Genomic DNA, 26034 nt, shown 5'->3' on the forward strand with positions numbered 1-26034 from the left:
AGGTGGCTCCTGGAGGTGCCCGATCCCTGCCCTGCAAGGATACGACTCAGGTGAGTCCTTCCCTGGGCTGGGAAGACCAGTGGATGCCACAAAGGTCCTGGAAACGGAGCCACATTGATACTTGGGTCAGGTGAGCTGACAGTGCCACCTCAGTGAGTCAGCTGTGGTAGAACCACCCTCGGCAGAGCTCCGAGGAATGGGGGGAAGAAAGGGAGCCACTTCTGAGCTAGCAGACTGGTACCAGCCAAGTCACACCACCCCAGGACCCCTCTTGGAGTCATTTCAAGTTCTCATCTGCTAAGGGAGGCAAGCTTGTTGCCAGGCGCCATACCCAGCTTCTCCCAGGTAGACACCTGTTCCCTCCACCCGCCCAACCAAAAGCACTGCCACAGGACCCCTTGGGTATAAATGATCCCTTTTATTGTAAGTAATGCACGACACTGGCCTGGCTTTGCACTGCAAGCCCTCGGTCAAGATATAGTCAAAATAACTATGGCTGCAGGTTCTTCTGCACGATCCACAATTCAGACACAGACACAGAGCTGGGGTGGGCAGGAGGGTGGTGGAGTGTGGACTGTCCCCAGCCCTGGCCTCTCCGTGTCGGGCTGGCCAAGGCTGACATACCCCACGGGTTGATGAGCAAGTGGTGGCAGGCCCTTCCCACAGCCAGCCTGGGGCTGCTAGGAGACGGCCCTTCAGATCCTTTGGGCCAGGCCATCCTAGGCCCCACAACTTTTCATCTGGATTATTTAATAAAAAAACAATAAATTAAAATTAAGCAACAGCTTGGTCCTGAGGATGCTGAGCCAGCATGTCCACAGTTTTTGGCACACAAAAAATCAGGGTCGTGGTTTTTTGGAGTGTAGGATTTGTTGGCTTGTTCGCAAATTCATTTTTAAAAACATTCCCTGTGCGGCAAGACCCCGGGGGGGGTGGGGCTCTGTGAGAGCCTGAACCTGGGACACAGAGTCGTCTCATCTTGTCGGCACCGGCACCACGCCGTTTCCTGGCGGGGGTCAGGGACTGGGGGCGGGGGTGTGGGCCCAAGAAGAGTGCTACAGCCATCAGGACGGGGTCGTGGAGAGGCCGAGCTGCCGCTCGGCAGCTTTGGTCGAGGCAAGGGGCCAGTCCCCACCCTGGGCCAAGAGCCAAGGTGGAGGCAGGAGCACATGCTCACTGTCTTCAGAGCGCCCGCCTGGGGGTGCCTGACAGAGGCCCCTGGGGGAAAAGGATGGAAACAGGGGCCCAGGCCCAACTGGCACCGTGCAACACACATTCCTGCAAAACCAGCTGCTTTCATTTTCTCTTCTCTCTCTTGAGGCGTCCATCACCTGTAACAGTCTAGAATTGATATATATAAAAACCATCAAATATGATCTGAGATATAAATTAACAAGTACAAGGCCTCACATTACATGATGTGAAAAGGCTAAAAACAGCGATAGAAACTACATTCATAAAAGTGCATCGTCAACATACAACGAAGGCTTTGGCTTGTTCTGGTGCCCGTGGGGAAGTGGGCAAGGCTGGCAATGAGCTGCCTGGCGCTAATCCCCAGCTCCTTGGAGACACCCATCCCTGGGCACTGGCTTTTTTTTTTTTTTCCTTTAATGACAACTCCCAAGGAAACTGGGTGTTGGAGAGGGAGGAGCTCTAGCAATAGGCACATTTTTGGAGGGGAGGGGCCGGAAGAAAGGACCAGCGCCCAGGCTGAGGTAAATAAGGCCAACTCTAAGCTGCTTGGAGATACTGGCTCCCTGACCCCTGCTGCCATTCCTCCCCCATAGGAGCAACAAGGGAAAGAGGCTGAGACCTCATGGGGATGAGCAAGGCTGGCCAAGGAGGAACAGAGCTTTGCAGTTTGGGACACAGTTGGTGGCATCATAGAGAGCTCTGGCCTAGCAGGTCGTAACCCGCAGACAGCCTGATACGACTCCCCTGGCTGCCCTGAACGGCCCACTCAGGGTAGCCAGCTGGCTCAGATGCCTTCACTGTGTTGTCCATCGTCCTTTCTGCCCCAGGAGGGGAACAGGTGCCAGGCCAGGAGCACAAAGGCCATGACCTTCAGCTCTTTCCAATCTGGCCCAAGGCCCAAGCCCAGAGCAGGGGTACTCAGAGCCCAGAGGGCACACGAAGTCTCCAGTTTAGAAACTGGGTACAGCATAAGAGTGACTCCAACTTGTAAAAGAGAGACAATTGCATTGACAAAACTGGGTCTCCCTCTCAGTGGGGGCAGTTCCACATCTCAGGCCCCTGCTTGAGGGTGGGAGGGGGTCAGGGTCATAGGGGCAGGCAGGACAGGCTCCTCCTTCCCTGAATAAGGCAGCATAACATTTGCTTCATTCATCTTTGGTAAAGGAAAGGGACTGGCAAGCTGGCCTGGGGCTCCAGGGGGAGTGCAGCCCAGGCCTCCGCTTTCCATTGGCTGCGGGATGCTGGGCTTTACCTCAGGCGTGGGTGGGCTCATCCAGCCCAGAGATGCCCTGGTGGTCTCCAGACATGGGGAGGAGAAACAAAATAACACTCTGAATGAAAGTAACACTATTCAGACCCTCGTGTCCATCCTGTGCCCCCAGACTCCCGGGGGTCTGGTGCTGACCGTGGTGTCAGGACACAGTGCCGAGGATGGGGCCCACGGCGCCTCGCACGCTGTTGCTAGCCCCTTCCCCTCCAGGCTGAGCTTAGGATGCTGGAGCTTCAGGTCTGGCAGGCTGGGGGCTCCCAGTCCGTGAGGCTGCAGCCACCCTACCTGGCTCTGGGCCCCAGCAGCAGAAGGGCACAGACAACGCTGGCTGGACTGCAGCTCCATGGTCCACAGCCTTGCCTGGGAGAAGCAGCAATTTTGCTGAGCCCCACAGCAGCCCCTCGCCCATGCAGCAGGGGGCGGCCAGCAACAGCGTGGCCTTGAGAGCTCAGTACACGAGCTGTGCAAACTGGTGTGTGAGCAGCTCCTCGGCCGAAGGTCTCTGGCGGGCCTCCACAAAAATGCGCCTCAGGAAGTCCCGGCCGTGCTCAGAGATGTGGGAGGGCAGCTGAGGATTGGTGGGCTGGGTGGCAATCTTGAAAATGGCGGCCATGGCTTCATACTCTGCCCAAGGTGGTTTCTCTGTCAGCATCTCCACCACAGTGCAGCCCAGGCTCCTGGAGAGAGAACCCCAGTGTCACCCCCTCAACCCTCCCCAGGCTCCCAGCTGCCCTGCCCACTGTTGTGAAAGGAGGTGCCCTTCCCAGAACACACTGAGACAGGATGGGCCAAGCTGACGGTTGACACCCCTGTAGAGGGGTCCCCAAGGCCAGAAGAGGCTTCAAAGCCCCGTCAGCTTCATCCATGTGGGCTTCATCAACCTACACCCACCCAGGTGCTTCCTGCCATTGGGAAAGAGAACCACTTTAGCATGTTCAGAAAGAGCTCTGAGATAACGGTATTAGTTCCTGTTGCTGCTGTAACAAATTACCACGAACCTAGTGGCATAAATTTATTATCATTTTGGAGGTCGGAAGTCTAAAGTGAGTCTCACTGGGCTAAAGTCAACGTATCAGTGGGATGGTTCCTTCTGGAGGCTCTGAGAGGAGAATCCATCACCCTGCCTTTTCCAGCTACTAGAGGCTGCCTGCATTCCTTGGTTCATGGCCCGTGCCTTGCGTCACTCCAACCTCTTGTTTCCTTTGTCACCTTTTACTGCTCACTCTGATATCCTGCCTTCCTTTTATAAGGACCTTTGTGCTTATACTGAGCCCATCTGGATAATCCAGGATCATCTCCCCATCTCAAAGTTCTTAATCTGCAAAGGCCTTACTGTCATATAAGGTAACACAGGTACATTTACTAATCCTTTTGGCATTAGTATGTGGACATCTTCAGGGACCATTATTCATCCCACCACAGTAACATTGTAAGAGGAAGTGATGCTCTCACAACTTTCAGGCCCTTTCAGAGGATGGACATGAAGTTAGGCAGAGCAGATGCAAGCCACCTGAGCACGAGGAGGGAGCGCAAGCCTGCTGCTGTTTAGAGACAGATCAGGCCTTCAGATTGGATCCCAGTTCTTTCAGGGATTTAGCAAACATCAGGGATGTTTTCCATGGCCTAAGTTCTCAGTGGTAACAAAACAGTTGCTATTCAGTTAAAACACAGCGCATCTGCTGTATGTACTGCTGCAGGCACCACCACCTCTGCCCACACGGAGCCTGCAACCTGGCCTCGCTGGCCAGAGGTGAGTTCTCACTCCCTCCTGCCACACTGCAAAGCCCCCAAGCCTCATTTCTAAGTTGGAGCCGCTACAGCCCAGACAGGGAGATGGGGTCCCAGCACGTCCCCAGTGCTCACCACACGTCTGCCTTCCTTCCGTAGCCCTCACCGCTGATCACCTCAGGGCTCATCCAGTAGGGTGTGCCAGTGACCGAGCGCATGCCCGTGCCTGACATGCAGATGGTCTGCAGGCGCTTGCTGGCCCCAAAGTCCCCCAGCTTCACATTCCCAGCAGAGTCTCGGAGGATGTTGGCTCCTAAGGCATGAAAGGGCAGAGGCTGCAACCCTGGACCCCTGGGCACTTTCCACCATCCTCCCTCTGTCTCTCCCTCCCAGGTCAAAGGGCTGCTGGGGAGGATGGGGGGCTACCATGAATTAGACATGACCTGCACAGAACAAACAGGCTAGTGACGGGAAGCCTCAGCCCTACAGCACCAAACCGTCATCACTATGGCCAACATCTGCAGAGCACTTCACAGTATTTTCCCAAATTGCTTAACTGATCTTCATGCCAATCCCCCAAGGAAGCAATCAGGGTTCCACTTTTCAGAAAGTTCAAAATGACCAGGTCGAAAGTTCCCAAGTAACTAGGTCACGGGGACCACACAGCCTGCCCCTGCTCACCCTTGATGTCCCGGTGAACAATCATGTTACTGTGCAGGTAGGACATGCCCTCCAGGATCTGCCGGGTGTATTTTCGGGTCACACTCTCTGTCAGAGCTCCGTAGGCCTTCAACTGGTCTTTCACTGAGCCCTAAAGCCACAGGAGTCAGAGGGAGTCACTGCAGGAAGGTGGTGGGAAGGGGCAAGGCTACTTCCAGCCCCCGGCATTTGGCGAAGGAGTGATTCTTCTGATTCCCATTTGTGATGTGCCAGGCACTTTGCTAGGGGCTGTCAGGCAGCTTGGAGAAAAGTCTGAGACAGTCCCTTCCTTAAGCAACAGATGACCCAAATCCAGAAGGGAGGTCTGTCTACTCTAGGTAAAGGCGCTACTTACTGGACAGTGCAGCTGCCCTGTAAGCCTCAGGTTAGGGTAGCCTGGGACATTTCTCATCCCACACCATCACTGCAGCCAGACGCAGGGCCTGCTGACTCCAAGTCCTGCCACTGCCTCACCTTCCCCCCTGAGCCTCTGGAGTCTCAGGTAATCAGACCCATGTCAAAGGGACCCCTCCTCCACAGCCCACAGCCCCAGGAGAGGTCCTCTCTTGCGTGTCCCACATGCATCAGGGGCACATACCCCCGGCATGTACTCCATGAAGATGGTCAGAGTCTTCTCGGCACGGTCCCGCAGGCAGCCATAGTACTGCACTATGCGCTCGTGCTGCAAGTTCTTCAGCAACTGGATCTCACACTCCAGTGCACTCACCTCCTAGGGGAGAGGCCCAGTGGTCACCTAGGCTTTCAGGGCCCTGGTTCTACCTGCCTAGGATCAGCTCAGCTTGCCCTAGTCAGTGGCCTCAGAGGAGTCTGTCTGCCTTGGGAACTTCAGCTGGAGAAAAGGGGGGACTCTCTCAACTGTTTGGCCCTTGTCCACAATGCCGGCTAAGCCTTGGGATGGTGGCACTCCCATGCTGGAAGACAGCAGACAGTGGGGTGGGAGACGGGTTTGTGGGGGCAACTAAGCAGTTTAGATAACTGCTGTATTTATCCACTCAAACTGGAATGAAGGTCACATCCAAAGCTAAGCTCCAAAGACAGGCTCCTTCCTGGTCTGAGAGCTGGGAGACAGAGGCATCTGTTTGGTGAGGGTGGGGCAGGTACTGCTCTTTGTAGCACTGGCCATCACCTCCCAGTTTGGGTTGCTTGGTACTTTGGCACCAACTCAGTTCCTCATACCCAATCTCTCCCCTGGGCCAGGGTCAACAGCAAGGGAGCCTGGGAGGAAGAATGATGGGAGAAGCAACCTGTAGCATCTCGAGCAATTTGTGCAACGAGACAGGTATTTTCTTGAGAGGGAGGAACTGGAAGTCAGACCATGGGGAAGGCAATACCTTGCTTGTCTCAGGACTGTCTGGGTCAAACTGGACCTGCTTGGAAGCAAGTTCTCGTCCTGTGTCCACATCATAGCACAGATAGACCCTGCCAAAGGCACCCTGGCCCAGGAGCTTCCCCCGGCGCCAATTGATGGGGGCACTGGGAGCTACAGGAGAACAGAAGGAAAGAGCATTAGAGTTCGTGCACTTAGTTACCGATATCCTGCCTCATCCTACAGAGGCCCGAGCTGCCCCCTCACCCGGCATCATCACATCTCTCAGCATAGCATCTCCACGCCCATCTGGAACAGGCTCAGTGCCCTGGTCAATCAGACCTTAAGGCCCAAGGCCTGAGAAGCAGAGGATTGGCTAAAATAGTGGTTAAATGTTCATCTGAATTGATTAAATACCTTCATACTTCCAAGGCCCCCAAATATCTCATTATGTCAGGGATTAAGGAGACTGCTCTTCAGTTTAAACATGGAGAAACTAAAGGCCAGAGAGAAGTGCTTGTCACACAACAGTGGAGTGAGGACTAAGGTCCAGGGGATCTGCTGCCCACCCTCGGGCTCTTCCACTGGGTGCGGATGGGCCAGAGCTGCCAACTGCTGAGCCAAACAGCCCCAGTGGACCCGCTGGCCTCCCGCCCTGCAGCTGGTCTGAGCATCCCCTGGGCAGCCTCCACCTGGCCAGGGCCCACTCCTCACACTTGGTTGGCACGTTCCTCTCCTGCACAGAGAGGGCGTTCTCACTGTCCGCACTCCGCAGGCGCCCTCGGGGGTCCAGGTACTGCACCGCCAGGCCCATGTTCTCGCCATTTGTGCTCAGGGAGCGGCTGGAGGGCACCAGGGTGAACAGGTTGCCTTGATGACGCCGTATTCGGGGAAATGTTCTTCTACCTGAAGGGTTGCAGGGCCAGAATAGAGCAAGTCAGACCCCTGGCCACAGGCTGAATGTGCAAACCGGGCCGTAACAGCAGCTCCAGTCGGGTGAGCTCTCCAGAACCCATCTGCCCTCCCACCTGACTCGTGCCAGAATGGCTAATGTCTCAAGCATCCTGAGAATCAGGACAAAAGCAGGAATTAGCAAGCAGCCAGATGGTTTAGGGAAACCTGGCCAAAGCGAAAGCACAGGGCTGGCCCCTATGTCCTACGTCACTCGCAGGGCCAATCCACGGCTGATCTATTTTCCTTGGCATTCTAACCCTAAACCTCTGAGGAAGCTGCATTCCGTTTGCTGCATGAGGCAGAAGGGGGCGTTGGAGAGCTGGCGCCCTGGAGCATGCTGTGCACTCAGACAAAGGACAGAGTTCCCAGAGGCAGCATCAGTCTACAAATACCAGCCTCCCCCCACCCTTTTTTAACCCTGACTCTACTGCCTCAAGCCTGGGCACAGTTCCTCAGGAATAATGGGAACATGGGGCCTGGAGTACCTGGGCCACCCGCTCCAGTGGCTTTAACCACATCCCTTTTGAGGTGGCCAGCAGGGGGCAGGGTGGAGGCACACTCACCGTCATTGTAGTCCTTGTGGTGCACGGACACATGGTAGCGCCGGGGGTAGGTTCCACCTTTGACCCCTTTGTCATAGAGCTGAGTTTCCCGATCTGAGTAGGAGAGAGGAATCACTGGCTTCTCGACAGGCCAATGTTAGTGATCCATTTAAGCCTCTAGGTCACCTGAGGCCTCAGAGCAGCAAGCCCGAGGAGAATTAAAATACAGCCCTGGCTTCTCTTCCCAACTCAGCCATCAAAAGCAGACTGCCTGCAGCCCCACCCGGACACCCCGCAGTGCTCACCCAGGCTCTGGAGAACTCACCCGAGAATTCCTGTCTGTTGTCTGGGAAGCTCTGGGCTCGGGACATTCGCGATTTCCGGAAGGATGGGCTAGAAAAACAAAATGAATCACAAAGTAGACTTCAGGGTACCTCCAAAGCAGCTCAACAGGGCAGAAGAGAGGATACTCACACAGACTGCTTCTCCTGGCTCCTTCCCACACATGTCATTGCATGGTAGGAAGCAGAGTTGGAGAGAAACAGCCCTTTTCTCAGCCTACTACTTTCTCTTCACTAGTCTGAGGCCCACATCTGACGGGACCCTGAATAATGAAGCCCTCCAGTGCTACCGACCTCCACCCTGGCTGCACAGTGCTTTATCTTACCCTTCCCTCCCACCTTGGTGACAGGGGAAGAGCTGCACAAAGCCCCTTGCCCAGCGCAGTAATAAAGATAGCAACAGCATCTTCCTTTCAGAGTAATCACCACCGTCCCATTTTAGAGACGTGGAAAACAGGAATAGAGAGGTTAAAGGGCTTGTTCAAAACTATTCAACTAATATTTGGTGGAGCTGGGTCTATATGGCTCCAGATCCCATGAAGGGAAGATGAAAGCTCTGACCTTAGGTTACGCTGGCCCTCAAAGAAGTGAAGTCCAGGTCACTGAGTCTGACTCCCAAGGAGAAGAAAACAAAGCATTGGAGGGACAGAGGAAGAATTCAAGAATCAAGTGAGTTATCTTTCCCAGCATCCACCTGAACGGTTCTTTCCCTCATGTGAGAGTGCCTTTGGAAAAGGTCATAGGTCAGCAGAAACTCTCAAGGCAGTGATGCAGGGGCTGTCCCCTACTTCCCAACTGCTAGACCTTCTGTGGTCCTGTCCCACAGCTCCCCTCCCCCACCAGCGTGGCCACAAGGCTTAGAAGAGAGTTCAAAGCCAGAGTCAGTTCCTGTCCTGGCAGAGCTGTCAGTTTGCAGCAGCAACTCTGGCACTTTCACCTGTGCCTTCTTACTCTTTTTTTTTTTTTTTTTTTTTTTGCTGTACGCGGGCCTCTCACTGTTGTGGCCTCTCCCGTTGTGGAGCACAGGCTCCGGACGCGCAGGCTCAGCGGCCATGGCTCACGGGCCCAGCCGCTCCGCGGCATGTGGAATCTTCCTGGACCGGGGCACGAACTCGTGTCCCCTGCATCAGCAGGCAGACTCTCAACCACTGCGCCACCAGGGAAGCCCTGCCTTCTTACTCTTTTGGTTGGAAAGCAAGCCTAAAATAAGGCTGCAGATTGGATGCCAATAAGCAACTGTGACTGTTCTATGATACCTAGAGGGGAGACCACGCTCAGCAGCTCACAGGTCTGTTAGGAGAGACACGGTACAGATCCAGCCATGGTCACAAGGTGATTACCCATGTGAGCAATTAATCAGTTACAAAAAGAAAAGAAAATCCCCAGAACTGTTCCTTAGCCTCTGACCACAGTCCTAAGCCCAGCTGGATGTGGTCAAAATGTGCTCTTGGGCATAATAAGGTCAAGGAGAGAGACTGGCTACATCAATGATAGATATGCCAAAGCCACCAATGATAGGTGGCCAATGATAGGTGCCAAAGCCACCTCCAAACACCCCCGCTGACAGGCAAATCAGCTCCACAGAACCACGTGGTGTGTGAAGGATGATGCTTGTTGCCTCCCAAAGTGTAAGAACAAGATTACACACCAAGCATGCAGTGTGGTAAGCTAGGCAGTCTGAATATCTTGTTTTCTGGTTTTTATATCCCAGTTTCTTACTCCACCAGAAAGACTTGGAGAAAAAAAAAAAAGAAAGTAAACCCAAAGGTGATAATTCAGTTTTGTCCCCCAAGCAATGAAGGTTGAAGGTTGTCCAGATCTCAGCAATGAGGCTAAGGGTACAAGGGCAGCATGTGTTATGTGGGAAGTCAAAACATGTAAAGTGCTTGGAACAACAGAGCAAGCATTTAACACATGTGAGCTGCTATTATAACGTACTACATTCATCTAATTATACAAACATAACATTCTCCCTGTTTGGAAAATTAAGGAGAGGGCTAGGAATGCTAGCGAAAGGTTTCTTTCCCAGAAGCATGACGTTTTAACCATGGGTCTGCAGACCAATGTGCAGTTCAGGGACACACACACTAGCTGACTCCATTTCCTCAGCTCATCAGTTCCAAAAATGCCTATGCACTAACCCCCGAACCAGCCACAGTCTCATACCTGTCTGCGGACCTGTCCAAGGATTGGCAGCTTCCTGACAAGGAATTTTCAGCACTGCTCAGGGGATCCAGCATCTGCAAGGCAAGTCATACAATAAAACCCCAGCCCCAATCCCAGCCAGGTGACCCAGCCAAGGCCAGCAAATGGTCCTTTTTCTTTTCCAAAATATGAAAGTGCCCTTTCTCCGCCAGGGCAGTGGGAAGAATGGTTAGGAAGGTACCATTCTCCCCCGCAGTCTGAAAGGCAAGTTTCCAGGAGTGAGAAAAATGCCTGGCTGGCATCCCAAGGAGCTCTGCCAGGAGAGCAAAGCAGAGACGCTGCTTCTCTTGTTGACATTTTCTTGGCTTGTGAATGCTGGAGCCTGGTGCTGGAGATGGTCCTACCCTGCAGAGGCTTCCAGTGCATTTGGGTGGGACCATAATGCTTCTGTTTACACTCCACAATTTATAATTTAAAATTCATAATTTTATTGCCCTCATTTCACAGACAAGCCACTGCAGGTCTAGAAAGGTTAGGAGAATTGTCTGAAGTCATGAAACTAGTTAGTACACAGCTGACACAGAACAAAAATTTCCCAGTTCCTCGTTCTCCTGCAGAGCCAGTAAGTATCTATGTAAGTTAAAATGTTTCTCTGGCCCTTGGTCAAATGCAGTAACAAAAAGCCTTCAGATTAGCTTTTTCTCCAACTAATCTCCCCTTCATTTTGCCTATGGGGGGTATTCACTACCAGAGAATTTATTATCTGAGATCCAAAGTTAAACATTACATAGGGAAGCAGAGTATCAGAACCATGAAAATTCATGAACAACTTTCATAAAATTGGTTTCCATCTCAAATTATCTCTTCCCATTTAATGCTGGAGTCCACCTCACCCATACTGTCACTCATATATTGTCATATATGATTTTTTTTAAACTGCCAATCAAGGCAAATTAATTGAAAAGTAAAATCCCCAAAATCTTGATAAGGATATAGGATTTCCCCAAGAGGATAAAACCAACATGGGAAAGAATTGCTCCCAAACCATAAAGTGCATATTTGGCAAAGTTAGATCAGATAACAGAAGAAGAGAGAATGAGCAAGTATAACAACATGACAGGTGTGACGAAGGAGGAAGAATACCAAAGGTTCAAGAAAGGCCTGTGGAAAATACACTGAACCCCGTGAAGGCTTCTGTAAAAAAAAAAAAAAAGGAGCCTCTTTAGGACAGTGCTGCAGAAGTCAAAGAGGAAGTGAAGGAAGTTATGTTGTGCTAGTAAAATTTTTGTTAGAAAAATTAAGCCAAAAAAAATTAGCCTGAATCATGCTTTGTTCATTCTAAAAATTAGCAAATAGATGCAACTATTACTCAAATCTGATTAAAGAAAAAACAAAATAAAGTTATCTTAGTTTCATTTTTCAAGAAAGTCCCAGTTGGATACTCTTTCACTATATACTATGCTGTTTTGGTCTCTGTTAAGTGGATTTATCTTGAATGGCCCATTAGCAGCAGCAATTCTCTTTAGCTAAAGAGGCGGGCACTGGGGAAGAACCTAGGCATTCTCCTGCTTCCTTGGCCTCTTTCTAAAAGTCTATCCTCACTACAAGTCTAATACTCCCATGCTTTCCAGGGCCAGGCAGGTAAAGAAGTAAAAGGACCAGGATATAGGACCATGGGGAGGGATAGAAAGCAAAGGCAATCAAACTCATTAGCAAAGTCACCCCTAGTACAGCTGATGTCTGGAAGCACTCTGGTTAGAGAAAATGGAAAGGATGGTCAGTAAGATATCCAAGAAGGGACTCTGCAGCTAAAAGCACTCTAGGTCACTGTTCTAAACATAAATTTACCTGGAAGGCAGGACTGTAGAAGAGAGAAGAGGCAGTTTAAAAATGCTTCTCATAGCCTATATAGTTTGAACAATGCTACACAGAGATTAGCTATTGAGGGGAAGAAAAGTTGTAAGAATCAGTTTTAGGAAAAAGAAGTTACAAGAATCAGGTTTTTTTGGTAAAATCCCCCATGTGATGGTGCTGGCCTTCTACTGGATGCTTTTACCCTTAAGAAATTTCCCCTCTCAAGATCAAATCCCAAAAGTTTATAAGACAGATCTTTTTCTTGCAATCAAAGCAAGCTCATTGAAAAAACTTCAGAATGAAGCCAGAGATCTCATTCTTGCTGAATTCAGTAAGCCAAAGTGCCATTTTCATCAAGTGGGCCACAAGTTAAAAAAGCTAGCCATTAAAATGGGTAAGCCATTGTGGTAGACGCACCCTAGGATGTCCTCACTCCACCCCACCCCAGTAAGTCAAAGCCTTGCATATAACCCCCGCCCCTTGAGTACAGGTAGAACTTGTAATTTGCTTCTAGTCAATAGACTATGGCAGAGAGGATGGATTTTCGTTGCCGCGTGCGGGCTTTCTCTAGTTGCAGTGAGCGGGGGCTAGCTACCCTTTTGTTGCAGTGTGCGGGCTTCTCACTGCGGTGGCTTCTCTTGCTGTGGAGCACAGGCTCTAGGCGTGTGGGCTTCAGTAGTTGTGGCACATGGGCTCAGTAGTTGTGGCTCCCGGGCTCTAGAGCGCAGGCTCAGTCGCTGTGGCTCACGGGCTTAGTTGCTCCGTGGCATGTGGGATCTTCCCGGGCCAGGGCTCAAACCTAAGTCCCAGGCATTGGCAGGCGGATTCTTAAGCACTGCGCCACCAGGGAAGCCTGAGACTTCATCTTTGCAGACCAGAGCAAGAGATTCTTCTGCTGGCCTTGAAGAAGCTACCATATTTTGAGAGGGCCACATGGCAAGGAACTGCAAGTGGCTCCTAGGAGCTCAGAGTGGCCCCTGGCCGACAGCCAGCAAGAAAACAGGGACCACAGTGCTACGACCACAAGAAACTGAATTCTGCCAACCACCATGTGAACCTGGAAGGGAACCACAAGCTTCAGAAAGAAATGCAGCCTGGCTGACACTTGAGTGAAGCCTTGTGTGACCCTGAGTGGAGAACCCAGCTAAGTCATGCCTGGATTCTGGGCCCAAGGAAACTGTAAAATAATAAATGTCTGCTGTTTTAAGCTGCTAAGTTTGTGGTTGTTTTACTTCGCAGTAGATAACTAATACAGCTGTCTACTATCATAAAAGTCCACCCAAAGGAGACAGTCCTGCTTTGGACTGCTATACTCGTTACCTTTCATTAAGAAATAGCAAAACTAAAATCTGGTTGAAATGCAAAACAAAATCTGTTTAGGACTGGTCACATGTTAAAACTCTGCTGAAATGACAGGTCGTTGTAAGGAAGTATACAAACAGCGGAGTGGTGTTCTGCAGGGAGACCAGTGAGAGGACCACGGAAGAGGAAGAATCTGTCAAATGCACATGCAGCACCAAGGAGGCTAGGCAGCTTAGATTCTGTCTTTGGTAGAAATGGATATTTGGCCCCTAGAAAGGAAAAATTCATATTTTGGCAGGCCTGGTTTACAAAAAAGCTACTGGATAGGACTCAAGTCCCTCACCTACACACCATGCCCACTGAGAACTCCCCCTGCTAAGCGTGGTCTGACACGTCCCAAGACACACCCCAGCCCCAAAACCCCCATCCCCAGACTATACTCACGCACTGCTCGCTGGTCTCTGGGATGAACTCCCCCTCGCTGTTGATGCTGGTGTAGGACCCCTGTCGGGCAATCCGCTGCTGCCGCTCAGGCACGTAGCCAGGGGGAGGCGAGCTTCGGCCGGGGTTCTGGGAGCCTAGAGCACAGAAACACGACCTTTGACTGCAGAGCCAGGACCTGCAGCCTGAGAGGAGCAGACTTAGGGCCAGCTCAGACAAAGCATCTGCTTGGTGGTAGAGAGCTGGTTTGGCTCTTTGAACATCCTGGAGGAGAGGGAGGGCCTAACAAAGTGCTGAGGTTGAAGGAAACTTCCTGAGCCAGGCAGCTCCTCCCCCAATCCAAGGACCTCAAGAAGGAAGAAAAATACTTAAGAGAAAAGTTAAAGAATGGTGGGTAGGGTTGCTCTTTGAAAGATAGTCTTTAAGGAGTTTTAAACTATTATTTTCAATGTCCTTCAAGAAACTGACTCCTTCATTCTTCTTCACGAAGTCACTCGGTCAGAATACAAGGATCATGCGGTTCGTAGAGACGCTATTTTAATGAATTCGCCACCGAGAGCACTTGGTGCTCCAATCTCTTGTTGGAGGCATCAACCCATACTCTCTCCAAGAACCACTGACACGATCTCGGGTGGGAAGGCTAACCTGAGGCTCTTGGTAGTCTGGCTTCCCCACGTGACTCCAGGGCAGAGGCCAGAAACCAAACTGCTCTAAAAACAGGCACAGAATTATGCTGGATTTCCACTTGCAACACCTCACAGGGTAGAGGCTACCAATTCTGAGATAAGGAGGTACCTGAACCATGCCTTTCAAATGATCTCAGACAGCCCATGGAGGAAAGAGTCTGTTTGTCCAAGTTTTCTAAGCCCTGGCAGAAACTGATGCTGCTCAGAGTATACACTTAGAGATGCTATGCCATGAACTAACAAAGCAACGAAATCAGCCAAGGCAAGTTTTCTTTTGTTTCTCTGCCCCCCCCCCCGCCCCCGGCCACCTGCACAATATGCGGGATCTTAGTTCCCCGACCAGGGATCGAACCCTCGCCCCGGCAGTGGAAGCACAGAGTCTTAACCACTGGACCGCCAGGGAAGCCCTTCTTTTCTTTTTTATACTGTTACCTTGTCTTTAATTCTCACAACACACCTACAGCGGAGGTGCATTATTATCATCCACAGTGTGCAGAAGGGGAAGCCAAGGCCCAAAGTCATGTAGTGTCTTAAGGGTGGTGCTGCATCTAGAAAACAGGCCTTGTGACTCCCAGTATATTTCAGCCAAGGCAATTTTGAGACCACAGTTTATTTCCAAAAGGGGCAGCCATGCTACTCATACATTCCCCATAAGCAATCCAAACGGGGGGGGGGGATCCCACCCATGGGGAAATGTGACAGCCTTTCTGCAAGGAGCAGGAGGGAGGCAAATATGGGGATTTCTTGATAGCACGAGGGAAACACAGTGCCATGTCTCATGCAGCTCAGATTCAGAGTTGTTCTGTCAGTGATCACTTGTGAGTTGGATGCAAGATGCCATCTGGCCAACAGAGGGCTCGAAGGCAATGACAAGATGGAGGTAAGGGGAAATCGAACAAGAAAGCTACTCCGTTTTTCAGAGGGCCAAATGTCAAAGACCCATGCAGCCGGCCATTTCCCTTGCCACTGTAGCACAAAATGCCAGTGTAACCATGAAGAAAAAGATAGTTTTCTTAAGCCCTAGCGTGCCCTAAAGCACAGAGCGCTTTTTTAACACATGGCTTACAAACATTAGCCCAGTGCCTACTTCCCACTTCCGGCTTTGGAAAACATTCCAGTAGCCCACACGTTCTATGGAAATCCAATCCCTATGTTGGCAACATTTGTCAGCAGCAGAAGTGACCTAAAAAGGTGAGCAAGGTATAGTGAGAAAAGCCTAGGCTTGAAAATTAGATAAACAGAGGTTCAAATCAGGCTTTGTCACTTATTAGCTGAATGATTTAAACTCTCACCTAAATTTCCTCATTTCAAAAAGGAAACAACTATCTACCTCATAACCGTTTTTGGAAATTATAAATGAAATGTGGTAGCACAGGTACACATATACGTGGTAGGAACTCAACAGAATTCCATTCGTTCCCTTCACGCTGTGTAGCAGATATAATGGGTTAGATAGACTCAAGAGCCATTCTACCCTTCTAGTGTGCCTTCCAGCACTTCAGAAGTTCATCAGCTAAAAGCTATTCTAAGACCTCCTTTAGGTTCAGCCAGTTAGATGCACTTGTGTGAGATCTGGATGGCTTCCTGCTGTTCCTGGGCACAGTCCTAGAAGCCTTGGTTTTTCTGCTGCAACACCAGCAGAGACCCCACACCTGATCTCAAGACACAGGTGCAGGTATCCCTGTGTAAGTGGTGTGTGGACAGAGCACAGGGGCCCTGTGCTTCTGGATCCGGTGGCTTCCTCATTACAGAGGGAAGAGGAGCTCTGCAGTGTGTCTTTAGACTTAGAGTCTGTTTCTCACTCTTCATGATTTTACAAGCCAGAATGTGCACCAGTGCCTTCTTCCTGAAACTAGTCAGAGTGGATTCTGTTCTGTGCAACTGAACCCTGACCAATACATTCTGGAGCGAAAAGGTATTACATATTTGACCTACAACAAACAAAAAATGTCTCTTATGAGGAACTGATGAGAGAGAAAGAAAAACTCTTACATATTGATGAAATCCCACACACTAGTCCAAACTACCCCCAGGTAGGCTGAACTACCCTCGATCTGAGCATCAGAGCATCTAGGGTGAGACCTCCCCGGCACAAAAGATCCCTGGCCCCTCAACACCCATTCTCTCCTTCACTGCTGCCACTGAACTCTCCCCTGGTTTTGCAGGTGGGATGGGACTAGCTCACATGAGGCCAGCACTACAGACCCAGGAGGGGCTGGGGGAAAACAGCAAAGGTTTTCTGAGCTTTTATTTCCAGCCAGAGACTTTCACTTTTTCCAATACACATTGCTGCCTGCCGAGAGCCAGCCTTGTTATCTGATGGGCAATGGGCCAGGGGCTATTGTGCACAGGCCCACAGCTTGGGGCAGGAAAGGGAAGTCTCCCCAAACCAATGGCTATCAGAGGAAGCGAATGGAAAAACCAGGAGTTGGCAGAACTGCTCCAGAGCATTTTCAGTTTTGTTTTTATCTTAATTTCAGAAATTAGGGGCTAATGAGACACACAACAGCATCTGAGAACGAGTTAGACAGGGACCTGAATAGGACAGGATACTGAACTGTAAGACTCACTGATCCTCGCGTATTTACCAGCAGGGACAACAGTGAGCCAGACAGCACAAACACAGTGCTATGCAAGACACAGCTCATCCTAGGTCTCAGAAGGCAGGCAGCTTCTCTGGGCCACCCTTCCCTGGCATTCCAGCCTGATCTTGCTCTAGTCTCATCAGGGCACTTATACCAAGGGGCCCCCTCTCAGCACCAGCTGAAGTAAAAGAACAGAGTAGTAATCCTGTGCTCAGAAGTGCTCTCTTCTGAACAAGGATTTCAGCTGCCAGCTGTCTGCATTCCTCTAGCGCTTGCTGGCTCTCTGCTTACCTCCTTGATCTGGGGCAGCAAAACCCTTACCCTATGATATGGTTGATTCTTTTGCTCTGTCTTCTGACTCAAAGCTGAAAGCTAGGTTCTCAGACTCTAGCCCTTCTCATAGGAGACTCCTGTCAGGAAGCTGATGCAGTCAGGAAGTTGCCTCCACAGGGAGTTAGTTCTAGGGCTTTGGGTCAGTGTTAATGTGCAGGTCATTGCAAGTACAAAGAGAAAGCTTTTTTTGGCCATCGACTATTTTCTCTAAACCTTGTTCTCTCTTAGGGAGCTGATGAGGGGAAGAATCAAATCTTTTTTTCTTCTTCAATATCCTCGCACTGGACCAGGTTGTGCAGAGCAGAGCTCCGCAATATTTTCATCTCGTAAGACCTTGAGAACATCCTGTGTTTCAACTTTCAAAACTCCCATTTTATTTTGAAGTTGTGACTACCACTAAACAGTTTCTGGTCTCATCTAGTATCACAGAAGAATTTTTAGCAAGAAGGAGAAAAAAAATCCTGTGCAGTGAAGGCAGCTGACCTTTTTGTTTCCATGTATGTGGTCACTACCTCTGCAGTCCTGGTTTCCACTCTTGCATATCTTACCAGGACTGGAGGTGTGCACTGTGTATAGCTCTCTAACTTGTTACTGCCCGGTGTCACTGTAAGTCATCTCATCCTTTCAACATTCCTTTTCCCTCTGCCTGAGTTTTTCCTCCTCTGTTCTCAGAGGAAGAGGGCTGCCCTCCTCCTTACCAAGGCACTGTAAGCCCTCTGCCTGGACTCCCCAGTTCACCCCCAGCAGGAGTCAGCTCCCCTATGGTCCCCTCTTCACCACCTTCAATCTCCTTTTCAGCTGTCTTTGTGCCTCCCTTCATAAACATGCTCAGATCTCTAGCCTAAAAAATATCCTGACCTTATTTCTGCCACTCCCTTAAGCCACTAGCCCACCTCTTTTTTTCTTTTATGGCCAAACCCCTTGAAAGAACTGATTGCCTCTACTCATCAGGTACCCATTCCTTAGTGGGGCAATCTGGCTTGCCCCGCTGTGGGACGCAGTGGCAGGACGAGGAGCGAGATGGAATAAGAACAGAGGCGAAGGACTTAAGATACACTAGACCAAATGGGAGTCAGATGTGGCAGGGACAAGTCCTTTAGTCGATGGCTTAAGGGCACCGCCCACTGCATTGTGGAAGAAACAGTGCTTGAGCTCAGCTTCAAAGGTGACAGAATTTCTACAGGCAAAGACACAAGGAAGGGTAAATTCGCGTAGGGAAATTCCATTTGCCTTGTCTGCAGATCTTCCCACAGGGGTCTCTCTTTTGGGTTAACACATTCCCTAGTAGTTTTTTAAAATTTATTTATTTATTTATTATTTATTTTATTTTATTTTTAGCAGACTAACTGGCTTGAAAAAAACCTGGAATTCAAGGTATGTATATTATGATGGAAAAAACAAAAGGTGAACAGGATAGCTGGTTTCAAATATCTGAAAAACTGTCATATGAAAGATGTTATCTGTGTTGCTCAAGAGAGCAGTACTAGAGTCAATGCGTAAAGTGAGAGAAGGCAGAATTTCGCTTCAAAATAAGGATGAACGTCGAATAAAGAGAGCTGTCTAAAATTGGGTTGGGCTTCCTTGCACTTCCTCATTACTGAAAATGTTGCAGTGGGAGCTGAATGACCTGCATGTTTAGTCTTTCACTCATATGCACTGGTAGCACAAGTACATTAATGCTGGTGGAGGAGGAGGGCAGAGAAGCCCCTCCTGTAGGTGGGGAGTTGGATCACTAAGGCTTCTCATTTAACCCCATTTGTATAGCTAGGGCTTCTCCTAGTCCCTCATGCTTAAACCTTGACTTCTCTCTTTCTGTTTCCTTCTATTCCAGAAGGCCTTACCCTGTACCAGCACAGCAAGCACTCAGACATTTGTGGATGAAAATGACAAGTTTGTGTCTCTTACTCTTGGTCTGTCCTTTCCAACCTGGCTGGTACCATGTAACGTCTTCTTCCCACCTTCTCTTACTTTCCCTCCTACTTCTCTGGTCACTCCTTTCCTGCGTCCTTTGCAGGCTCATCCTCCTCTAATTGGCCACTGTCTGGGTTTCTAAGGCTCAGTCCTAGGCCCTCTTCTCTTCTCATTTTGTAGTCTGTTTAGAAACTCTTATCTGGGCCCCTGGCTTCGACTTGACAATTTCCAATTGTTTCTACCTCTGGTTTTCTCCCCCCTGAGCTAGAGATCTGTATAGTTAGCTGCCCATCTGCTATCACCTCTTGGCTGTCTCTCTTTTTAAAAAAAAAAAAAAAAAAACACAAATATGTTTATTGGTGAATTGATAATCATACCAAAATATCCATAATTATACCAATTCAACCTGTCTAAAACTTAAGGTCTGCCCTTCACAGTGCCTGAAACCAGGCTCTCTTCTAGTCTCTGTCTTGGTGAAAGGCACTGCCAATTACCCAAATCCACAAACCAGTAATTTACGTCCTGTTCTCTCAACACCTGAAAATCCAATCCAATACCACAGTGGTTCGTAAACCTTTTGAACTTAGAACCCTTTTCCACTTCTAAAATTTGGGACACCAAAGAGCTTTTATTTATACAGGTTATATCAATTGATATTTACTGTATCAGAAATAAGGGTCAAAAAAATTTAAAACACAATAATACACAAGTACACATTCCATTAGCCATAGAGCAATGACATTACCTCAGGCAGGTAACCTCTGGAAAATTCCACTAGATATATGTGAGAGCCAAATCATGTCTTAGTATTATTATGAAAATAGCTTTGACCTTCCAGATCCTAAAAGGATCTCAGGGACCGCACCCCCCCCCCATGTCCCTAGACCACGATGCCATGTCCTGTTGGCTTTACCTTCTAAATGCCTCAAATCCACCTGTTCCTTCCTCTCTCCACTACCCTCACTAGCCTAATCCACGCTTCTGTCTTCTTTCACCTGGACCACTGCATTAACTAATACGGTTCTCCCTTGGACCCATGCTTGCCCCCCTGTGATTGGCTCTCCACACTGTATGCAGTTGGAGCAATCTTTTCAAAATACAAATCCGAATATGCCACCCATTCCTCTTCACTTAAAAATCCTAAGGTGTATTTTCACTGCTTTCAACGTAAGGACCCCAAGGCTCAGTCTCCCTCCCCAGCCTCAGCCCATCCTCCTTTCCCTTGTTCTCAGCTCTCCAGCCCTCAGGGCTTCCTTCTGGTTCTCAAACACACCACACTCCCTCTACCATGAGGCCTCCGCATGGGCAGCTCTCCTGCCTGGAGCTCTCCTCCCTATATCCCCTCTGAGTAAGTCCCCTTCAAGCTCTGGGTCACAGCCTATGGCTTCTCCGGCCCCGAAATCAGGTCACATCCTTCTGCTATACGTGCTCCCAGCACCACACACCTTCTGGTCGCAGCCTGTAATTATAGATGAATCACATCATGACACGTAAGGTCTGACTTCCCACAGGTGGACAAGGGCCATAGGGACGGGAACTGTGTGTTTTGCTTCCCATGATTCTGGCAATTATTTCTTGAATGAATAAATGAACAAATGAGTAAAAATGCAGTTTGACAGGGAGAGGGATACAATAACAAGACAATGTGATAAGCATTAGGATAGAGATGGGTACAAGGGGTCACTGTTCCCAGTGGCTCTCCACTGCCCACCGAACAAGCCCATGTGCAGACAAGGGTCCCCAGCCAAGGCAGGCATTCTTTCCCAGCCTTCTCTACTTCTCCAAATATCAATACACGAGCCAATCTGAAGGATAAGTGGGATCTCCACCAGCAAATCACTGAAATGCCCTCTCCCCTCATCCTTGCTTATGGAAATCCTCCATAATCTATAAAAATCCCAGAATGCATTTCCCAGGTCGTTCCAGTTAGAAATAATCTCTGCCATTTTCCAGCTTTTAGAAAGGCTGCCAGGCTCTGCCTGCTTCTCTCGTCAAACCCACCACTCCAAACCACCTGGGGTTCTCAGAAGCCACCACCTTCTTCTGTGATCGTGCCTGGCAGATGCCCTTTTCTGTGCCTGGAGTATCTGTCCCTGCACTCAGTAAATCTTCCTTAGTTTGTCAGCTCTGATGTTCCCTCTCTTTAGCGAAACCTTTCCCCAAAGTCCTGGGCGCCGTTGGTTACTGCCTGCTCTGTGCTCCCGCACGACTCTCAGCCTCCCAGATGCCTCCACCATGGCACTCATGCCAGCCCAAAGGCTGGTGCCTAATGCTTGCTGACTGAAGGAACCCAGGATCTGTGTGTGCTGGGAGGCTGTGTTGCCCATTCTCTAGATAGATAGGAACTCGTTCATAGAAATCTTACTCCCCGTAAGATTTTAGCACCCTCAGACAAGGAAATTCCATATACGGCCCCTACAGTGAGGGCCCAGCATGTAGCTTCCACACACAAGTCACAGGAAATTGCTCAGGAGCCGGAGGCCCAATCACTGCCCTGTGTCCATCCTCACAGCTTACTCTGCAAAGGAGCAATGCTGCCCTCCTCCAGCCCCTTGCTCTCTACAAGGGCTCTGGAACAGAGGCCAAACTAGCAGAGATTCCCAGGTTCCAGGGCACCTGGATTTTAGGGCCAGAGATACTCTAGATAAGGTTTCCTTGTTGGGGTGCTGGCTCTCTCCTCAACCAGCTTATTGAAAACGCAGCCACCAATTATCCACAATGTTAGGGAAATATGAAACACATATACAGACTTTCAGCTTGGCAACACTTACTACCAGTGCTTGCTAGGGTTCCAGAAATTACTCAGTGAGGCAAAGTCAGTGCCTCAGCAACACATTCTTCCGGCTGCCCCCCGAGGAGGCTTATCACTCCCAGACAAGCTCAGTGACAGGACTGATGCTCAGACCTCCCCAAGTTCAGCTCAAGATCTCCAGAGAGCAGTTCAGTTTGCTGCAATTCTACCTGTATGGATAGAACCTGTATGGACAGCAGCAGGGGTCTCAGCGACGTTAGGGCAGCAACCTCAACAGAAATATTGTTAAGGCCGGACTTCCCTCTTGAAACAAACTGCACAATTCAAGAAATGAGCTTTCTCCTCAGACTGTGGGAAATGGGATCCAGAGCAAAACTGGATTGCCTGGTATAATGCACAGACCTGATTTAGATTCCTTTCCTGGGGAGGCCCGTCAGCAGCTTCGTAGCTTTCTTCCTAATGAGCCAACTGTATTTACTACGTCAACAGTCTCCTGCCCTTCCCAGACAACTTAGTTTGACTCTCCAGGAGTTTCATTGGAGAAACTTTGTCCCATCTTCCTTGAAGCATTAGGACTCCTCAGGAATCACAAGCAAGAGGTTTGATGTCAAAACTCAATCTTGGACCTGATTCGTAACTTCACAAGTCCCCAGTCCTTTGGGGAAAGAATGGTCAAAAACGAGGGTATACTGCTGCTGGAGGTCTTCAAGCAGATGTTTGAGGAGATCACTTTTTCAGGACTGTTGAAAAGGAATTTGATTTTGCCACCACATCATGAGAGTGTAAGCTCCTGGAGGGTCAGGACTCCATCCCAGTCACTTGTCTATTTCTTCTCCCCAAAGAAAAGCATGGAACATTATTCTGAACAGCGTAGCAGTCAATAACGTTTGATGACTGTTTTTTAATAATTTTTAAAAAGAATATTTAAAAAAATACATGGGCAGATAAATTAGATGAGAGGAAAAAAGGGGTGAGATACTCACTGACAGAGAGGTGCCTGCTCCTGGGCTCAGGGGGCTGGTAGATGGTATTTATGTCTCCCGCAGACTGGGAAGCTTTGATTCGCACCTGCCTGGACACCCCGGAGTGGGGAGGGGAACTGGTCTGCAAGATAAGAGGAAAAAGGCTGAGCTCGTTAAGCAGGCAGGCTTAGAAAGGCCCCCCGCCCCTCCCTGGGCCTCCCCATGCTCTCAGCCGCCATCACGCTTTCAATACATGAGCTACCCAGCTTTCCCTCAAATCTCACTCCTCAACTCATCTTGGCAAATCACTGTTTACTCAATGTAGTTATCCAGCTTCACTGATATAGAGCACTGAGACTCAGTGCTCCAATTTATTAGGTGATGACCCAGACACAGAAGAATAACAGGCATTCCTGTAATAATGTGCCAAACAGAAAAGCGTTGTAAATACCCTCTCATAAAACTCTCCAGAGAGCTTGGGAAGAATAGCAGGAAAAGCAGGAAATTATTTCAGTGGCAAGATCACCTGCCACGTGGGGGGTCAGAATGGAGAATGGTGGCAACTTCTGCACCAAAAATTCTGGTTGATAAACTTAAAAAATAGCTTGATATGCTGCTTCTTCCCCAACCATAATCACTCCTGGAAAATTAAGGTAAGAAGGTCTCAGATGCTTCATATTACTGGGGTTTACATGTGAACCATCTCAGGATTGTGTTCATCTCAGAAAGGCTATCAAGGCACCATTCTGCCAGAGGTCAAGGACTTCAGAACAGGGTCAGCAGCCTTGCCACATCTACCTCACTTTGCACTGACCCAGTTGGGCCTCAAGGTGAGCCCTTGAGAGAAAACAAAGCAACAGAAAGGGACCCTTGCACTGAGAAAGCTTAAAACTGAAGCTTGAAGGTGAGCTAAGTGATGTCAGGATGTGCTCATAAATAAGCAGAGCACTGTGGAGAGTGGGAGCTCAGAATTTATAAATAATTTGGGTCAAAGTTTCCACTTGTTTCTCTCTCTCTCTTACCTCCTGTAAGAAAAAAAAAAAGGTCCAACCTAAACAAACTATATCCTGTCCTCCAGGAAAAAGGTTTCCCGCTCTCAGGGCTAAGTTCAGCTGCCAAGCAGCCTCCTCTAGTCCCCCCACACCAGACTCTATCACATGCAGGGCTGTCTTGACAAACTGTCTTGCTCCAACGGGAAGTCAGACCAAGGGGAAGTGAGTGTTCTTGCTAAAGCCTCCAATGTGCAATAGCTCTCTGCCGAGGGTCAGAAAGGAAAAAACAATCAAAGCCACACGCTGGGGAAGCAGGCCAGTGAAGGGCAAGGAAAAAGCCACAGCCTTAGAGTCAGAAAGAGGAGAGCTGCACGCTGAGCACCCCAAGGACACCTGCTTAGACACGGGGCCTTACACAGGGTGGGAATTCAATACATCGTGGCAACATGAATCTGAAACGTATCAAAGAACATAGATTCTAAACTCTCAATTTTAAATCTAAAAGCTGAGCCAGGAGAGGAGGTTCAACAGCCAGCACGAGCGTAGGTTTCTAAAACGAAAGGCTGACTGTGGCAACAGTGGGAAAACAGATGAAGGGAATCAGGGGAGGTTTCAAAGCAGGGCTTCTCACATTTTCGTGTGCACACAAATCACCTGGGACCTTGATGAAGTGCAGATTGTGATTCAGTAGGTCTGGGCTGGGGCTGAGAATCTGCATTTCTAACAAGCTTTCAGGTGATGCTGACACAGGGCGGCAGCAAGGTCTTAGGAGGTGAGTCACACTTGGGTTTAAGGCAATGGTTCTCAGCCCTAGCCGACCAGCAGAACTGCCTGTGGGGTTTTTAACACCTCAGGCCAACTACAACAGAATCTCTGGGGGTAAGGCCGAAGGACTGGTGTTTTTTAAATCTCCCCCTAGTGTTTGTAATAGTCAGTCAAGTTCAGAAAACCCTGATTTAAGGAGATAAAAGAGAATGGCATGGTAAACAAAAATGAGGTTGATGCAAGGATTCAGGGAAACTTGAACAAGACCTAGAAGTGGGCAAGAGAGGAAGGAGGAAGGTGGGACTAGGAAAAATAAAAGGGACCTGTAAGAGAGTGAAAGGAGAGCCAACAGGTATAAAGTGTGTAGCTGGCAGAACATTCTAAAGACAGCAAATAGAATGGTCATTTCATTTGACCATTCAATGAAAACCTCACTGAAAGGCTCTGGGGGTAGCAGTGTGCTGTGGCTGACACAAACAACATGAAAAATTACCAGGGAGCCACATGCACAAAGACTGCAGTCACTGGAAGCGAGGAGATTAGCAGAAAAAGAGATTATAAAAGTTGACCCACAAATCATCTCGATAAAAGATTTGGTGGTGTCAGACAAAGGGAACAGGTGGATTCAATGATGCAGGGGGAAAAGAAGAGGTGTGTGTGTGTTTGCTTTAGTTTGGTTCACGGAAACATGAGCTGAGAAATGGCACCTTGGATGTCACTAGTCCTCTGCTTCAATGGTGGCAACGAGACATTTCCATGATAGACCATGACAGTTATGATAGCTGTGGAAGCATCCAGGTTATTTAATAGATTTACAGCTTTAACATCCATGAATTTATTAAAAGCCTTAAAAAAATCTGCTTTGAAGCTATACAACTTGAATAAAGGATGCCATGTTTATACCCCTTATACAAATTCTTATTTCCATTTTGTTCTATGATAATCCTCAATATTCAAGGGGCTCATCCAAACTGAGATTAGGTGAACAAATCTGTGTTTTTATTATCCCTGCTCTTCAATGCGTCACAGGCTTTGTTTATACATAGGTATGCTTCGGCTTCCTTTCCCGACTAAAGAGTTCCAGGCTTTTTAGGCCATACACATATAAAACTGACCCCAACCCCTTAAAAAGTTTGTCTTCTCTTGGACCTTTCCTAGCTCAGTTAACCTTCTGAGCTGTGGGGAAGAGAATGACACATCTCACAAGTTTTCCTCACGGGCAACATTATACTTTCTGTTCTGTTTCTAATG

At 49.1% G+C, this 26034-nt stretch overlaps 1 protein-coding gene across 3 annotated transcripts in view; it reads right to left on the minus strand.

Moving 5' to 3' along the window:
• Positions 1 to 408: 408 nt before the first annotated feature.
• The window catches only part of MAP3K3 (mitogen-activated protein kinase kinase kinase 3), a 62151-nt gene continuing 36525 nt past the window's right edge, over positions 409 to 26034 (minus strand). For 2 of the 3 annotated variants that reach the window (XM_082679861.1, XM_082679860.1), the window contains 11 exons: positions 23048 to 23168; positions 13801 to 13934; positions 10222 to 10295; positions 8040 to 8107; positions 7736 to 7828; positions 6933 to 7124; positions 6244 to 6392; positions 5490 to 5621; positions 4874 to 5003; positions 4328 to 4505; positions 409 to 3141 (listed from right to left, as the gene is read on the minus strand). In XM_082679861.1, coding sequence (XP_082535987.1) covers positions 2913 to 3141; positions 4328 to 4505; positions 4874 to 5003; positions 5490 to 5621; positions 6244 to 6392; positions 6933 to 7124; positions 7736 to 7828; positions 8040 to 8107; positions 10222 to 10295; positions 13801 to 13934; positions 23048 to 23168 — 1500 coding nt within the window. In that variant the 3' untranslated portion in view covers positions 409 to 2912. The remainder of the gene's footprint in view (positions 3142 to 4327; positions 4506 to 4873; positions 5004 to 5489; positions 5622 to 6243; positions 6393 to 6932; positions 7125 to 7735; positions 7829 to 8039; positions 8108 to 10221; positions 10296 to 13800; positions 13935 to 23047; positions 23169 to 26034) is intronic. The other variant, XM_082679862.1, reaches the window with a different exon arrangement.

This window comes from Grampus griseus, assembly GCF_964374135.1.
Source record: "Grampus griseus genome assembly, chromosome: 20".
Lineage (NCBI taxonomy): Eukaryota > Metazoa > Chordata > Mammalia > Artiodactyla > Delphinidae > Grampus > Grampus griseus.